At 46.2% G+C, this 16,329-nt stretch overlaps 1 protein-coding gene across 1 annotated transcript in view; it reads right to left on the bottom strand.

Annotated features, from left to right (window-relative positions):
• Positions 1-210: 210 nt before the first annotated feature.
• Positions 211-16,329, bottom strand: part of ALDH2 (aldehyde dehydrogenase 2 family member) — a 31,559-nt gene continuing 15,440 nt past the window's right edge. The window contains exons 5-13 of the mRNA XM_082668130.1: positions 15,419-15,530; positions 14,784-14,912; positions 14,234-14,347; positions 11,745-11,847; positions 10,957-11,141; positions 8,427-8,591; positions 6,426-6,583; positions 4,692-4,806; positions 211-2,494 (exon numbers count right to left, since the gene is read on the bottom strand). Coding sequence (XP_082524256.1) covers positions 2,462-2,494; positions 4,692-4,806; positions 6,426-6,583; positions 8,427-8,591; positions 10,957-11,141; positions 11,745-11,847; positions 14,234-14,347; positions 14,784-14,912; positions 15,419-15,530 — 1,114 coding nt within the window. The 3' untranslated portion in view covers positions 211-2,461. The remainder of the gene's footprint in view (positions 2,495-4,691; positions 4,807-6,425; positions 6,584-8,426; positions 8,592-10,956; positions 11,142-11,744; positions 11,848-14,233; positions 14,348-14,783; positions 14,913-15,418; positions 15,531-16,329) is intronic.

Below are 16,329 nucleotides of genomic sequence, written 5' to 3' on the forward strand. Positions count from 1 at the left end.
TGGTGTTCAGCAAAGTGATTCAGTTATATATATTCTTTTTCATATTCTTTTCCATTATGGTTTATTACAAGATATTGAATATAGTTCTTTGTGCTATACAGTAGGACTTTGTTGTTTATCCGCTTCATCGTCTTATTAATTAATGAGTAAAATCTTTGACCTGTGTTCATCTTATATTCACATAGGAGTCATGTTTTTAACTTCTGAAAATCAGACTTTGACATGCATTTATTATTGCTTAGGGTAAATATTTAGCAGATAATAGTGGTACTCCCATTTACATAAAGGGCATAAATTATAGGCAAATAACCCAGGCTCAAACCTTCAAGAATTTAACTTCTGGCAAGAAGCCTGGAAAGCAAGTAAAATACATGAGTATTGTCTAGGGAGCATTCTTCCCTGCCTGCAGTCAGCAGGGGCCCTTCTTATCCTTCCATGATGTCATTACCTGATCGCTCTCATTGTCAATATCTGGCATCTATATTATATTATAATCATCACTTTTGAGAGTCTGTTCCCCTCACCAGATCCTGAGCTTCTAGATAGTGTCTTATAAGTCTTATTCGTCTTTGCATCGCCAGTACCTAGCACTCAGTAACCTCCCAGTAAGTGTTTATGATGGATGCATGTGTGAGGGGCGTGACCTTTTCTTCCACCAGGCCCAGCTTAGGCCAGGCATCCCCTTTTGCACTCTCAGAACACCCTCTTCCTGTTATATCCCTATGTTTAATGCCTCTCTCCCCAGGTAGATGCAAGTGCCATGAGGACAGGGACAGACGTTTCAGTTGACCTGGTGCCACCGCGCACCACCTTAAGCCTAAGAAGCTGCAGAGAAGATGGGAGAATGGGGGTGAGCTCAAAGCTCTGCCCTTTGCTGCTCGGTTCACGTGTAATGGCACTGTTGCTGCTGCTCATCATCAAAGCTAAAATACAGTATCATTTCTTGAAGCAACGTCAACTGGAATATCCCATTACTGCTGACTGGTCATAAAATCCTTGTCTCCTCAATGAGGTACACTTATTTCAGCTATAGAATGATTAATTTGTATACATACATATATAAAATCTAAAAGATTAGCTTTACTTGTATTTCATTATTTTAAATTTAGTAACATTGTTTCATCTTTTTTATAATGTCTTCTATTTATGGCAGTTAAATGCTGTTCTTTTTTAGGTATTGCAGTAAGGTATTTTTCAAAATTTTTATCTAAATAAGAGTCAATTTAAAGAAAAAAGTAAATGATAGTACAGGTATATGCATATATGACAAAAATTGAGAAGTGCTATTCAAAGAAGTCCAATTAGTCTCTAGTGGAATAGGGATCGCCTATCAAGATGTGGCTTAGCCTCAGTGAAATAAAGCCAGGGGTCAACCAGTGAGCTCCATCACTCCCTGACACTGTCTGCAAATATTACACAGGTGTTTTTTCCTCAGGAAAGGATCAAACTTTGCCTCAAATTCTTAAAGGAATCTGTGACCCAAATGTGATCACTCACAAACTACTACTGTGATTCAATTCTTTTTGCTCCAATTCCATTGCTCACTAAGGAATCTTCTGATTCCTAATTTACTAATAATACTGATTACTAATTTGCCAGGTCCCTTGACTAAAGTAAGGCAGTGTTCTTGATACAAGATTCAAAAGGTCCAGCTATTGGAAATACAGACCTCACTTAAAGTGAGTAAATTGACATCTGGATTTCAAATTAATCTCTTATGAAACTGGTCCAGCAGGAATCTGTCTCATTTGTTCTGACCAAGTTTTTGAACTTAAAACACTGAGAACCAACCTTGGGTGTCAAGTGTGTGTTTCCTGGTTTACCTCCCTCTCTCTGAGGGCAGGGGCCGGGAGTCTTGTGTAGGTGTCGTCCTCAGTGTGTCGTACAGGGCCCACCACACATGGGCAGGCCGGAAACATCTGTTAACTACGTGCAGGAAACAAAGGCTATTTATCCACAGTAGGGGATGGGTGACAGTTGTTTACAATGTGACATACACACAGAGGGGACAACATATCTATGTGACAGCATCTCCTTGGGTTGAGATGGAGGAAGAGTTACCTAAAAAGTGAAAAGCAGCACTGTTTTTAATGAGTTTTAGTCCAGAATACAAAGAAAGGTGCTAGTTGCTACTTCAAAGATGGAACAGTGGTAAACAATGGCTTTTTCTTCCCCCATTAAGGCAAGTTACAGAAGGAATGGATGAGATATTTGAATCTATCTTTGAAAGATCACCCTGAAAGCTAGTAGTATTGTTGCAGTTTAAAAGGCTTTCCATATACCCTTTGTCCCACACCCACCCTATTTATTGATTCAAATTCTGGAACTTTCTTGATCCAAGAGATTTTTCTGGCAGAATTTCTCTTTTGAGACCTTTAGCATGCAACGGTCATTTTTCTTGGTTTTGTTGCTTATCTCCTTGAACTTTCCATCACTGGATGAGTAAAGCCAGCATGGTTCTTTATGAGTTCTTCTGAGGAACTTTGACTGTGACCTGTAAGAGGGGTGCAGAGAAGCTGTTAAATCTTCATGCTTCCCTTTGGTCTGCAGGCCCCCTCAGCTGGGTGCTGCCTGAGCTATAAACAGAAGGGCTTTCCTGACTTCTAACATCTCGATGGCCAGTGGCCAATCCCAGCAACCGCTAGGGCTGTGTTCTGCATGAGATCACACTCTGCCTCCCCTTGACCTAGTCATTCTCAACCGGGGACAGCTGTGCCCCCCAGAGAACAGTGGGCAATGTCTGGAGACATTTTTGATTGTCACAGTTGGGGGGAGGGTTGCTACAGGCATCTAATGGGCAAAAGTCAGGGATGCTACTCAACATCCTACGCTGCACATGACAGCCCCACCACAAAGAATTATCCAACCCCAAGTGTCCACAGTTCCAAGGCTGAGAGACCCTGACCGAGATCCGTATGTTCCTCCACAAGAATCAGAGCCAGGAAAAGATAATGTGCTCAAGCTCACAGGTGTCTCAGTGTGTTAGGGGGAAGGTTCCAGATTCAGATGGATATGGGGTTGAATCCCATCGTTCCCCGCTACTGGGCAAGTGCTTCACCTCTGTGTGACTCGTTCCCTCATCTGTAAAATGGGGTAACAGCAATATCTCTTTCATGGGGTTGTTGTGAGCATTAAATGATGTAACATACATAAGACAGTCTAGCACAGATCCTGGCACAAAGTAAACTTTCAGTAAAAATAAAAAGAAATTTTGTCATCAGTCCCCCTTGCAAACTTGACTTCTGAGACCTTTAGCATGCAACAGTCATTTTTGTTAGTGAATGATAACACAAAAATCCTTATTTTTGTTAGTGTTATCATTCGAGTTCCTAAAGCTCAAAATACAGGATTTTTTTTTTTTTTTTAAACAGGAGTCTTTATCATGAGCACCAAGCACAGTGTGGATGCTGGGCTGAATCAGCTTTACCCCCTTCACCCACATCCTCTAACCCTCCTAAGCCATCAAGTCCTGCCATTTCTTCAAAAGCCTTCTCGAGTTCTCCCCAACATCTCATTTCCTGAGGGCTCCAGCATTCGCAGCTTACAGTTGGATTCCTCCACAAATCACCTCAACTCAAGCCTCTCCTTCTCAGGCTCTTCCACTGCCCTCCAGTCAATCCTTAAATACTGCAGTTCCTTGGGGCTCAGTCCTAGGCCTCCCTCCTCCCTCACTCCATACCTAAATAATCTCCTCCATAACTATTGTTTTGATGAACAGTTATAGGCTAATGACATCTCAATGTCAATATCAAATCTGGGTCTCACCTCTTGTATATGATGGAAACATTTCAATAAACAAGTAAACATGTTTACTTTATTCCAGTGATCTTCTTGAGAGCTTAGGTTGTATCTTATTAGAGTTTCACGCTATATAGTATATACTGAATGAAGACCACTGTTTACGTTTTCTTGCTCTGTTCCCCCTTTCTCATCCTGCTCCCATCGCCGCCCCCCACCCCCAGGCTGGTTTGCTTGCCCTGTGCCCATTTCTCTTTTCTTAAAATATCATTGTGAGTATGTTTCCTGGTTAAATTATAATTAGTATTCATTGTAGACAGAAAATCATTTTTACCTTAGTATCTTTCTTTCCTGTCTTTTTTCACTTGGATAAAGATATCTGAGTATCTGTATATGGGCATATACAGTTTTAAAGTTGGGCTTATACTGCATATATCACTTTGTATCCTCCTTTTTTACTTTAAAGGATAAGCATTTTTCACATCAAATATTCTACAAAAATACTTTAACAGCTACTTAATATTCCATAATTTATTGGGCATTTAGGTTACATCTGATTTTTCCCTGTTGGAGAATGCTGTGATGGCTATTTAGGGAAGTAAAGCTTTCTTTCTATTTCTGCTTAGTTCTTCAGGATTGCAGAAGCAAAGGATACGCCCCTTGATATCTAATGCCTCGTAGCTTGATTCTTATTAGAAGTTTTTCCTCGCTGCTTCAGCCCACTGGGATCTTTGCCTCCTCTCAGGTTTTACAGAACTCAGTGTATAACAAAGCCCAGCAAAGGACTGTGTAGGCATAGTGGTGGTCAAGTCCCTACTTATTCCTCATGAGACACAGCAGAGACTGGGTCTTTACCCTCTTTGGTAGCTTCCATGGCTTAAAACAAGAAACTAGCAGTCAATACTGATGGACCCCAGCACGAGGGAGAGGGCTGAGAAGGTGCCCATACTCACAGTTTTCACTTCAGTGTATGCCTGCAGCCCATACTCTCCCAGCTCCCGGCCGCTCCCAGACAGCTTGTAGCCACCAAACGGTGACTGGGCCCCAAACACATCATAGCAGTTGACCCTATAATTTAAGATGAGATTTCAGAAGTAACTTTTGGGGTGGAGGATAAGCATCATACCCCTCAGACCTCCTGTATTGTTCTAAAATCTTATTGAGAAAAATGGATGGGTAGAACCCTACTAATAGCTAGCTATATAGAAGTCAAAAGCAGGCCACATGAAATAAAGCCATAAGTCATCTCATCCTTCCCATTTCAATGAATCATTTTTGCTAATTGGGTATTAAGCTTTTTGGGGCAATTTTTTTTAATTATTAAATTTTAACTGAATTTAAAATTCACCACTTTAAAGGTGCTTTATAGTACATTCAGTGCTTTATAATATATTCACAATGTTGTGCAACCATTACCTCTAAATAATTCCAGAACATTTATCACCCCAGAAAGAAACCCTATACCCAATAAGCAGTTACTCCCCATTCCCCCCCCTCCTCCAGCCTCTGGCAGCCCCTAATCTACTTTCTCTCTCTATGGATTTGTCTATTCTGGGCATGTCATATAATGGAATCATATAATATGTGACCTTCTGTGTCTGGCTTATTTCATTTAGTATTATGTTTTCCATGTTGTAGCAGGTTATCAGTACTTCATTTCTTTTTATGGCTGAATATTTCATCGCACAGATAAACCACATTTTGTGTATCCATTCATCAGTTGATGGACATTTAGGTTATTTCCACCTTTTGACTATTGTGACTAATCTATGAACATTCAGATACACTTTTTTGTGTGGATGTATGTTTTTTTTCTCTTGGGTATGTACCCAGGAGTGGAATTGCTGGGTCCTATGATAATTCTATGTTTAACTTACTGAGAACTGCCAGACTTTTCTAGTGGCTGCAACATTTTACATTCCCACCAGCTATGTGTAAGGGTTCCAGTTTCTCCACATCCTAACCAACACCTGGTATTTTCTATTTTTTAAATTACAGCCATTGGAGCTTCCCTGGTGGCACAGTGGTTAAGAATCCGCCTGCCAGTGCAGGAGACATGGGTTCAAGCCCTGATCCAGGATGATCCCACATGCCACGGAGCAACTAAGCCCGTGCGCCACAACTACTGAGCCCGCGCGCCTAGAGCCCGCAAGCCACAACTACTGAAGCCCACGTGACTAGAGCCCGTGCTTCACAACAAGAGAAGCCACCACAATGAGAAGCCCGCGCACCACAACAAAGAGTAGCCCCCACTTGCTGCAACCAGAGAAAAGCCCACGTGCAGCAACAAAGACCCAACACAGCCAAAAATAAAATAATTTTTTTTAAAAAATTAAAAATAAATAAATTACAGCCATCCTAGTGGGTGTGCCATAGGTGCTAAGCTTTTAAGACCAGTGTTTACATAGATGTGGGCCCTCAGCTCTGGTCTCCTGCTCTTGTTACAGCTTGGTAAGGAGCCCCAGTCATCCATCTGCTTGCCCAAGAACAGCTGCATGGGCATATGCACCGGAGGGAAGTTTCATCTGGAGGAGAGGGGGAAGGACATCCCCATCTGCTATACCACACCCTGACCCAGGAGGAACTAAGCCCGGCACCCCAATTCTGGGATGTGAGTAGTGGATTCCAGAAGACCCTGGCTTGGGGATCTCTACCTGGGTTGCGAGAGGCTGCTGGGAGGCACTTACCACACGGTGCCAGCCTGGAGGGCTTGGGACAGATAATTGGCCTTGTCCAAGTCCTTTGTGAAGACAGCTGCAGCCAGCCCATACTTGGAATTGTTGGCTCTCCCAACGACTTCCTCTATGGTCTTGAACTTCAGAATCTGCATCACTGGCCCAAAGATCTGGGGTTAGAGAGCACAATGGGTGGGTGGGGCAGACACGGAACCACCTGTTACCCAGCTTTCCACAGCACTGAGCAGATGATTCCAGATGTGGTAGCAAGCCTCCAGACACACCCTAACAGTTCCAGAGGGAGAAGACAGCTCTCACACTCACTGGAATACAAAGGGAAGGAAGCTAAGGGGACTGGTTACCTTCTGTGTGCCATGGACCTTACATACCTTATCTTATTTCTAAACAGTCCTGTGAGGTAGGGGCTTGCACTGACAGGTCACGTGGAAATTTAGTTTCAAAGAATTTCAGTCAGTCATTCAACAAGGCACACACTAGATGCTGAAGAAAAAGCTATGAACAAAATAGGGTCTCTGATCTCAAGATGTTCTGAGTTTATCTTATACTTTCCCTGCCCTATTTCTGAGCCATTTCTTCAAGGCATCCTGGTTCCTTTTAGTGGGCTTTAGTGGGCTTCAGAAACCAAAACATGGGAGCTAGGCGTGCTTGTTGCGGTTGGGGTGTGGCTGCTCTCAGCCCTATCAGGGGAGAGACCCCGGGGAACAGATCCTGATGTAATCAAGTGATTGGCATGTGACCGTGACAAGTGGTGGGAGCCCAGAGGAGCTACCTGGCCTGAGTGATGGGAGGCAGGGGATCAGGGAAGGCCTCGAGAGGTGACAGTCAAGCTGTGACACCACACGAGCAGAAACTGGCCAAACCAGAGTGAGGATGAGGAGCAGGGAGGAGGGAAATGGAGTTCCAGTCACCGGCACACGCAGCACCCATTCTTACAACATCCCATTCTCCACTAAAGAAACTAGGACTTCTTGAAGAAATCACTGATTCTAGGACTGGGTGGAGAGTGTCAAGACGGAGGTGCGAGAAGACTGCCAGGAGCCCATCATGGTTGGAGCGAGGACTGCGAGACGGGGCATCTTGCACTTCGGGCACTAGCAAAGCAAAGGCAGCCCCTGCCCTTCTAGAAAATGGATATTTTCCATTTCCATCAAGATTAAAAAAAAAAAATAGCATCGAAGTAGTCATGATGGGAAAAGAGGCAGAACTCTGTTGTACTCTCTTACCCTGATTTTGCATTTTAATATTATTTTATTTTGAATTATCCATGAAAGGGGGTGGCAGTATAATGTTTTCCCTGCATAGGGCCGCTAAAGGGCTTCATCCTGCTGGGGGAAGTGGAGTGAGTCTGAATCCACAAGGGGCAGAGTACACATGTCGGATACCCCTGGATCTCCAGTGTCTGTAGAGCACCTTGCACATAGTAGGAATTCAAAAATTATTTGTGGTAAGGGATATGGAGATATATATATACGTATAGCTGATTCACTTTGTTATAGAGCAGAAACTAACACACCATTGTAAAGCAATTATACTCCAATAAAGATGTTAAAAAAAAAATTTTGTGAAATGAACGAATGAATGAGATGGAGTTGCTGCCCTACGTTCGTAATCAGTGCCAAGGGGGAGAGAAGATCAAGGGACTCTCGCCATGTGGGGAAGTCAGCCCTTTGATCTAGTCCAGTGTCTGCTTACACGAAGGCCATGAGAAGGGCTGGGAAGAGTCATTCCTTTAACTCACAGCTCGCAGGGAGCAGAACACAAAGGACCTGTAGGCTCTGCTGGGGAATTCAGACGTTCTCCCCAACCACTGGCAGCCATAAGAGACTGAAGAGGAGAGGCACAAGATCAGAAGTGAATTGCAAATCATTTGTCTTATGCATAGAGCCAGGATTTGGCCCAAGGCCAGCGGATGGGTCCTGGGTCAAGATGCTGGACTGAACTGTCCGCTTCTCCTCCTAGGAACATTCCCTCGAGCGCTGGACGCATGCTAACCTCCTCCTTTGCGATGGTCATGCCATCCTGCACGTCTCCAAACACGGTGGGCTGGATGAAGTAGCCACGGTCAGCAGCCGCCCCTCCACCACACAGCAGCTTCGCCCCCTCCTCCTTCCCAGATTTGATGTAGCCAAGGACCTTCTTAAACTGAGTCTCATCCACCTGAGGGAGAAGGAGCCCAGAGTTACAGAGATGCTACAGCCATACCTCTCCCAGCTTCAGGCTTAGAACCACACAGGCAAGAAGCCAACTGGGAAATGGCCAGATCATGAATAAGCAAGGCCCAAAACAAGAATAGATTCCACCAAACTCATTAGCCCTCAAAGAAATGAATATCAAGCCTACTGTTTTTGTTTTTCAAGTATGAGATTACTAAAAATTTTAAATAGTAAGAAAATACATTGATACCAAGGGTATGCTGCATACTCTGTAATATTCATACATTATTAGAAGGACTGATACAACATTATAGGTCAATTACACCTCAATTTAAAAAAAAAGAGAAAGGACTGTAAGCTGGTACAGCTCTTCGGGCAAATGGCTTATTAATATCAGACAAAACATTAGATGTTCATATCCTCTGACCCAGCTATTTAACTTCTAGGAATTTATTCTACATGTGACAAAGGGACCTGAACAAGGATAGTCACTGGGGAACATCTTACAGAAGCAAGAAGTGGAAACAATCCCAAGTATGCATCAGTAGAGGAGCTGGTTAATATGGCACACCCACATGTTGGCATCATTAACAACAGACCTGTCCACAGACAGACACAGAATGACAGCCTAAGATGTTCTGTAAAGAGGGGGGAAGCTTGTAGGATGATATATGACCCTACTTTTGCTAAAACAAACATGCCAAAATGTAACTCTGTGTGTATGTGGTTACCTATGAGGAATGGACATGAAGGGGACAAGGGGATCTTATTTTTTACTTTAAACTCTTTTTTATGAAGTTTTTAATACAAATTTGTATTACCTTAATAATTATATAGCTACAAACCACAAAGAAAAATGAGAGAAAAAAAGACGCTGGGATTCACAGCAGCACTATTCACAATAGCTAAAAAGTAGAAACAACCCAAGGGTCTATCAGCAGATGAATGGATAAAGAAAATGTGGCCTATCCATTCAGTAGCATATTATTCAGCCAGGAAAAGTAATGAGCCATCAAGTCACGAAAAGACATAGAGGAAACTTAAAATTACATTGCTAAGTAAAAGAAGGCAATCTGGGGGAAAAAGAAAGGAAAAGAGGAAGAAGCCTAATCTGAAAAGGCTACAGACTATATGATTCCAACTATATGACATTCTGGAAAAGACAAAACTATAGAGACAGTAAAAAGATCAGTGGTTCAAGGGTTAGGGGGAGGGAGGAATGAACTGGTGGAGCACAGGAGATTTTTAGGGCACTCAAGCTATTCTGTGTGATACCGTAATCATGGGTACATGTCTTGATTCATTTGTCAAAACCCACAGAATGTACAACACCAGGAGTGAACTCTAATGTAAACTACGGACTTCATTTAATAATCATATATCAATACTGGCTCATCAAATTATAACAAATGTATCACACCAATGGAAGATATTAATAATAGGAGAAACTAGGGGATGGGGAGGTTAGGGGATATATGGGAACTCTGTACTTTCTGCTCATTTTTCTAAAAGAATAGAATCTATTAATTAAAAAAAAAAAAAGGCTGCCTTGGCCAGCACTGGCGCCTGGGGAGTAGACACAAGGAACGCAGACATCCCCAGGACAATGAAGCCTGCAGAGACGCCCCTGTTGGCCCCAGAAGTGGGCTCAGGGCCGCGTGCAAGGGATTTGTGGGAGGAAGCATCCCTGACCCAGTGGATTCCTCATCCCTGGAAGGAGGAGGCTGGAGGAGGCCAGCACAGGGCCCTGTGGAGAGTGAGCCCAAGACAGGCTGGGTCTAAGGCCAATGCTGGAAAAAGGATCAGGATGTGATGGGGTGAGGCACTGTGTTTCCTTTTGTTATAATTATTATTGACTGTATTTTTATTAGTTAAAATGAATACATGCTCACTGTAAAAAAAAAAAAATTTTTTTTAAATTTTAAATCAAACAGCTCAGAAGAGTATAAAGTGAAATGAAGTCCCTCTGCTACAACAGCCCTCCGCCCTCCTCCCAGACGTAACTGCGATTAACAACAGGTATGTGTGTGTCTTTCTGGTAGATGCATTTATATGGATGGCCAAGGTCCAGGAAACATGCATTCCCTTTCTCACAGCCATTCCTCATATTTATTATGTGTATGTAATTTACAAAGGGCTTTCCATTATTAATTTCCACTTCACGGCCACTCTGTGAGTTACGAAGGACAGGCTTTATGGATGAGAGAATGGTGGCTCGGAGAGAGCATGTGGCTTCCCAAGTGCACACAGCTGGTACCTGGCAGAGCTGAGACTTAAAGCCAGGCCTGCCGGATTCAGAGTCCAAGGCCCTTTCCGCTTCTCCATGGTGGCTCCGGACACCGAGACCTGCGTGCAACCACTGGGCTTACCTGCGGCCCCTGCTCAGTCCGGCTGTCAAAGGGGTTCCCGACCACACGAGACCTGGCCCGGGCAACACTCCGCTCCACAAACTCGGTGTAAACGTCCTCCTGCACAAAGGTCCGGGAGCCTGCACAGCAGCACTGGCCCTGGTTGAAGAACAGGGCGAAGTGGGCCTGCTCCACAGCCCAGTCCACTGAGGAGGCAGAAGGCAACCATAAGAAGAGGATAAGGAGGAGCCTGGCCCCAGTGGCTGCTACCCTTAACCCGTTAACACTACCAGCAGCGTTCATGCCTGCTGGGTGCCAGACTCTGTGTGGGAACAAGGCAGGGCCGATCGCTCCCTTCTCTGAGCGTGGAGACCAAGTGGCAGATAGACACGAAGGACAGTGGTCATCACCCACTATGGTAATAGAGCCAAGGGCGGCTGGAGGACCAAACCAGCTGGCCTATGGCCATCAGGGAAGACTCCCTCAAGGAGGACGAATCTGGGAGCACCTCAGCAGGACCAGGAAAAAGGATGTGATGGAGGAAAAGTAGTCTAATCTGAAAGCATGCTGCATTCTTATGCAAGTGAGTAGCTCAGCCTGGCTGGATTACAGGGAGCAGAGAGGAGAAAGGCTGGGGGAGAGGCCACATCGTGTAGGCCAGAGGGCCATGCTGAGGAGTCTTACTTTCATCCTGAGGCCCTGGGGGCAGAAACCAATCCGAGGGATGCTGAGGATTGCGGAACTGAGTGGAACCACAGAATACAGAGCTAGCGGCAGGTTGATATCAGACCTCCCCCCTGAAAACTTACTGTCAGCATCTGACATGATGATGTTGGGACTCTTTCCTCCTAGCTCCAGGGTCACTCTCTTGAGGTTACTGTTCCCCGCAGCAGTCTGGATTAGGTGGCCAACCTACAGGGAAGCAGGAACAGAGACAAACTCAGCGGAGGAAAACAAAACCAAATGTTCTCAGACACACAGAACAGAAGCCCCCGCAACCTGAGGGAGTAGCTGGACTACAAGACGCCTGGAGAATTTCACCAAATCTGGCCATTCACTTACCATCACTGCCCCATCCTCTGAGCTCGTAGGATGACAATGTCAGTAACGACACGAGCAGGGTCATTGCTGTGTGGCTTCTACACACTCAGCACCACCTACATACCAGACACTGTGCTAAGTGTTTTGTGTGCATTAAGTTCAACCCTCACAACAACCTCAGAGGTAGGGCCGACTCTTTCCCTTGATATAGAAATGTGGGAGCTATAGCTCAGAGTGGTCAAGTCACTTGCCCAAAGTCACACAGTAAATGTGGAGTCAGAATTCACATTTGGGCAAACTGCATCCAGCACCAGTTCAGACCTGCTATCCTGCCTCATTCTCACAGTGTTTTAAGTGGTATCTCCTAGCACAGGGCAAGGATGGGGTGCTTCTCACCTCCATATTCCAAGAGCCTGGCACAAACAACCCCTTTGCTTATCTGTTGAATGAGCACACATACCGCGGTCAAGAAACCATCCCGTCTGACTTCCCTGGTGGTACAGTGGTTAAGAATCCGTCTGTCAATGCAGGGGGACACGGGTACAAGCCCTGGTCCAGGAAGATCCCACATGCCGCGGAGCAACTAAGCCCATGTGCCACAACTACTGAAGCCCGCGCGCCTAGAGCCCGCGAGCCACAACTACTGAAGCCTGCGCCTAGAGCCCGTGCTCCGCAACAGGAGAAGCCACTGCAATAAGAAGCCCACGCACTGCAACGAAGAGTAGCCCCCGCTCGCTGCAACTAGAGAAAGCCGTGCACAGCAACGAAGACCCAACACAGCCAAAAATAAATTAATTTAAAAAGAAAGAAAGAAACCATTCCATCTGCAAGATTCTCAACATCCCCTTGAGGCATTAATTTAGGTGGTGACTAAGCCAAGAAAGAGCCTGGACTGTGTCATCTAGGCCACAGTTCTGCCCTCCCGCAACCGCCATCTCTGCATACAGACTGAATGTCTGAAGGTAACTTTACCTCGGGGATCATTTTAAAGATCACCTTTATTATACTATTCAGCATGCCTTCTCTAAAGTCATGCAATGAAGGCTTCCAAGAATTCAAGGATAGGAAAAATGAATTTTGTCCCTGCTTTCAAGGTGATTATGTTTAAGGAATCCCCAGGCATCTTGTATGTCTTTGTCTCTCCGGGGCCTGGCACAGAGCGGCACTCACTCATTCATTCACTCACTGAGCACTTACTCTGGGCTAGACTTTTGCTGAATACATCATAAGCTTTATCTCACTCAGGCCAACCCCGGGAGGTGGGCACAGTTATTATCCCTATTTTATAGGTGGGGAAAAGGAGGCTTCAGGAGGCTGACTTGCCTAAGGTCGCATAGCTAAGTAAGTGCTGCTGAAACAGTTAGTTTGACTCCAAAGCGCATTATCTTCCCCACTACACCACACCCACTGTCGGTACTGCATAGATACTGCCATCCTCATTTTTTTTTTTTTTTTTTTTTTTTTTGCGGTACACGGGCCTCTCACTGCTGTGGCCTCTCCCGTTGCGGAGCACAGGCTCCGGACGCGCAGGCTCAGCGGCCATGGCTCACGGGCCCAGCCGCTCCGCGGCATGTGGGATCTTCCCGGACCGGGGCACGAACCCGTGTCCCCTACATCGGCAGGCAGACTCTCAACCACTGCGCCACCAGGGAAGCCCACTGCCATCCTCATTTTAAACACAATGAATGGAGCCCCCAAAGACACTCAGTGAATTGCCTCATGTCATAATGACAAGGCTGGGATTTGAACTCATGTGTCCCTAAAGCCCACTCTCTTTAATTGCCAGGGCAGTGCCAGTCAAAGAGTCTGACACAGCCGAGGTGCTTTGACCTTGGGCAGGCAGTCAGCTCTGGGCTTTATAAAGTCTAGACATAGACAGTCCTGGCCTCTTTATCCCACATGGGATGCCAGGCCACCCCCCTACAGCAACTGGAGTGTCAACCAATCCACAAAGGGTTCCACCCTGATGGTCCCTGCTGGCACACATGGGGCCCCTCACTTGAGCTACTCAAAGGCAGTCCTGGGGTAGACCCCCATGCAGTACCCAGAGGCTAATCTTATTTTACTTTATTTTAGCTGCGCTGCACGGCTTGCGGGATCTTAGTTCCCCAACCAGGGGCTGAACCTGGGCCACAGCGGTGAAAGCACCGAGTCCTAACCACTGGACCGCCAAGATAGTCTTGAACGCATCATCCTTTGAGGACTGGCAGCGTTTGAGCCAAACATACCACAAGCTTGAGGTCCTAGGATGCCTTACCTCAGTGGAGCCTGTGAAGGCCACTTTGTCCACATCCTCATGAGAGGCAACGGCGGCCCCAGCCGTGGGGCCAAATCCAGGTACGATATTGACCACGCCAGGAGGAAAGCCGGCCTGTAGGCAAACACCAGGGACACTGGGAGTTGTTCTCCCGCTCCAAAGGGTCTGGACAGAGGAATACACATCCCCTCCCAGAAGCTGCGGCAGTCTGCCCAGCACACAAGTGAGCAGTCTTACCGGGTACTGCTCAGGAATTCCAAATGGTGCAGCAAGGAGCCTGTTTTGTGGGATTCCCTGTGCCCTTTGCCCCTGCCCCCATGGCACTCACTTAGAATGGTTTTCATCCTTCAGAGGGGTCTTACAATGAAACCCAATGTAGAAGAGAGGTGGTGCAGGTCACTTCAGCTGAAGTGTGATGAGCAGGGATGAGGGGGGTTCACTCCCTTCTCTACAAATACCCGTCCCCACTACGGGGGCCCCTCATCAGCACTCCTATAGAGCAAGCCTCTACAAAGGCATATAGAGGTCAAGATGGACGCAAGCCACGCACCTCCTTAATCAAGTTGGCCACATAGAGGGCAGTGAGTGGAGTCTGCTCAGCCACCTTCATCACAACCACGTTTCCAGTCGCCAAGGCTGGGCCCAGTTTCCATGCTTGCATCAAGAGCGGGAAGTTCCACTGCAATCAACAACAGCCACTCCCGAAATCTCTGCCGAGAGCTGCCCTGGCAGCAGAAAGTGGCAGCCAGGGAGCAGAAGCAACACCAGGTTCTCTGAACCTCTCGTGTTCCCCTCACAACTCAATTGTAGATTTAAGACAGATAAACAAGGCAGGTAGTGGATGATAATATTAGTGACTCGCATTCATGCTTTTCCATACTAGGCACCATGCTACATCATCGCCTTCAATCCTCCCTACTGCCCTAAGACAGCTACTATCACTTCCACTTTTCAGATAAGGAAACCAAGTCCTAGGGGGATAAGTGACTTGCCCAAGGTCACAGAGTTCACCCGTGGCAGGGCTGGTTGGCTTTGTTAAAGACCATGTTCTCAACCACTGCCCAGGCCGCCTTCCAACATCACCCCACAGACCCTCCCACCTTGGCAATGAACCTGCCCAAGATTGCTGCCTCTCACAGCACTCCTGATAAACCTTCATTTGTTTATTATGAGTCTAACACTCACCGGGATGATCTGCCCGCACACTCCCACAGGTTCATGGCGGGTGTAGCTGAAGTAGTCCCCATCGATGGGAATGGTTTTTCCGTGGTACTTATCAGCCCAGCCTGCATAGTAACTTAAAAAAAAAAAAAATCCAAACTCCATCAATGACTGTCAGGGACCCCTGTAAACTCTGGCAGAAAGAGAAGACTCAAACTGGTCCAACTGGGTCTTTCTGATAATTGCCCTGGCTCTGGGCTTATTTCCAGAAAGACTTAACTAACTGCTAGTGTCACAATAATTCATTCTCAGTAACTAACCTCTAAGCCTCAGAATCACCTGGGGTGCTCATAAAAAACACCAAATTCGGGCTTCCTTGGTGGTGCAGTGGTTGAGAGTCCGCCTGCCGATGCAGGGGACACGGGTTCGCGCCCCGGTCCGGGAGGGTCCCACATGCCGCGGAGCCCTGGGCCCGTGAGCCATGGCCGCTGAGCCTGTGCGTCTGGAGCCTGTGCTCCGCAGCGGGAGAGGCCACAGCAGTGAGAGGTCCGCGTACCGAAAAAAAAAAACAAAAAAAAACCCACCAAATTCCAGGTACCCACTTCTGACCTACTCAACTGACTCTGGGGCTGATGCCCAGGAATCAGTATTTTTAATAAACATTCAGATTTATTAAACTGTGACTGTCGCACCAGCCCAGCACCACAGATTAGCATCTGAGAACCATGGATCGACTCTAGTGGGAAAGTGCAAACCCATCTAACAGCTGGCACTTGCTGTGTGCAGAGCATTGTACTAAGACTGAGTGAACAGTGACCAGAAATAAATCAATGACTGGGTCCCAACCCTGTAAAGCTTACCATCCAGACACACAGGGACACAAATGGCAAAAACACAGCAAATTAGAGCTGGGGGGAAAAGAAGAGTCATGTGTT

Source organism: Grampus griseus (assembly GCF_964374135.1).
Source record: "Grampus griseus genome assembly, chromosome: 12".
NCBI classification, from domain to species: Eukaryota; Metazoa; Chordata; class Mammalia; order Artiodactyla; family Delphinidae; genus Grampus; species Grampus griseus.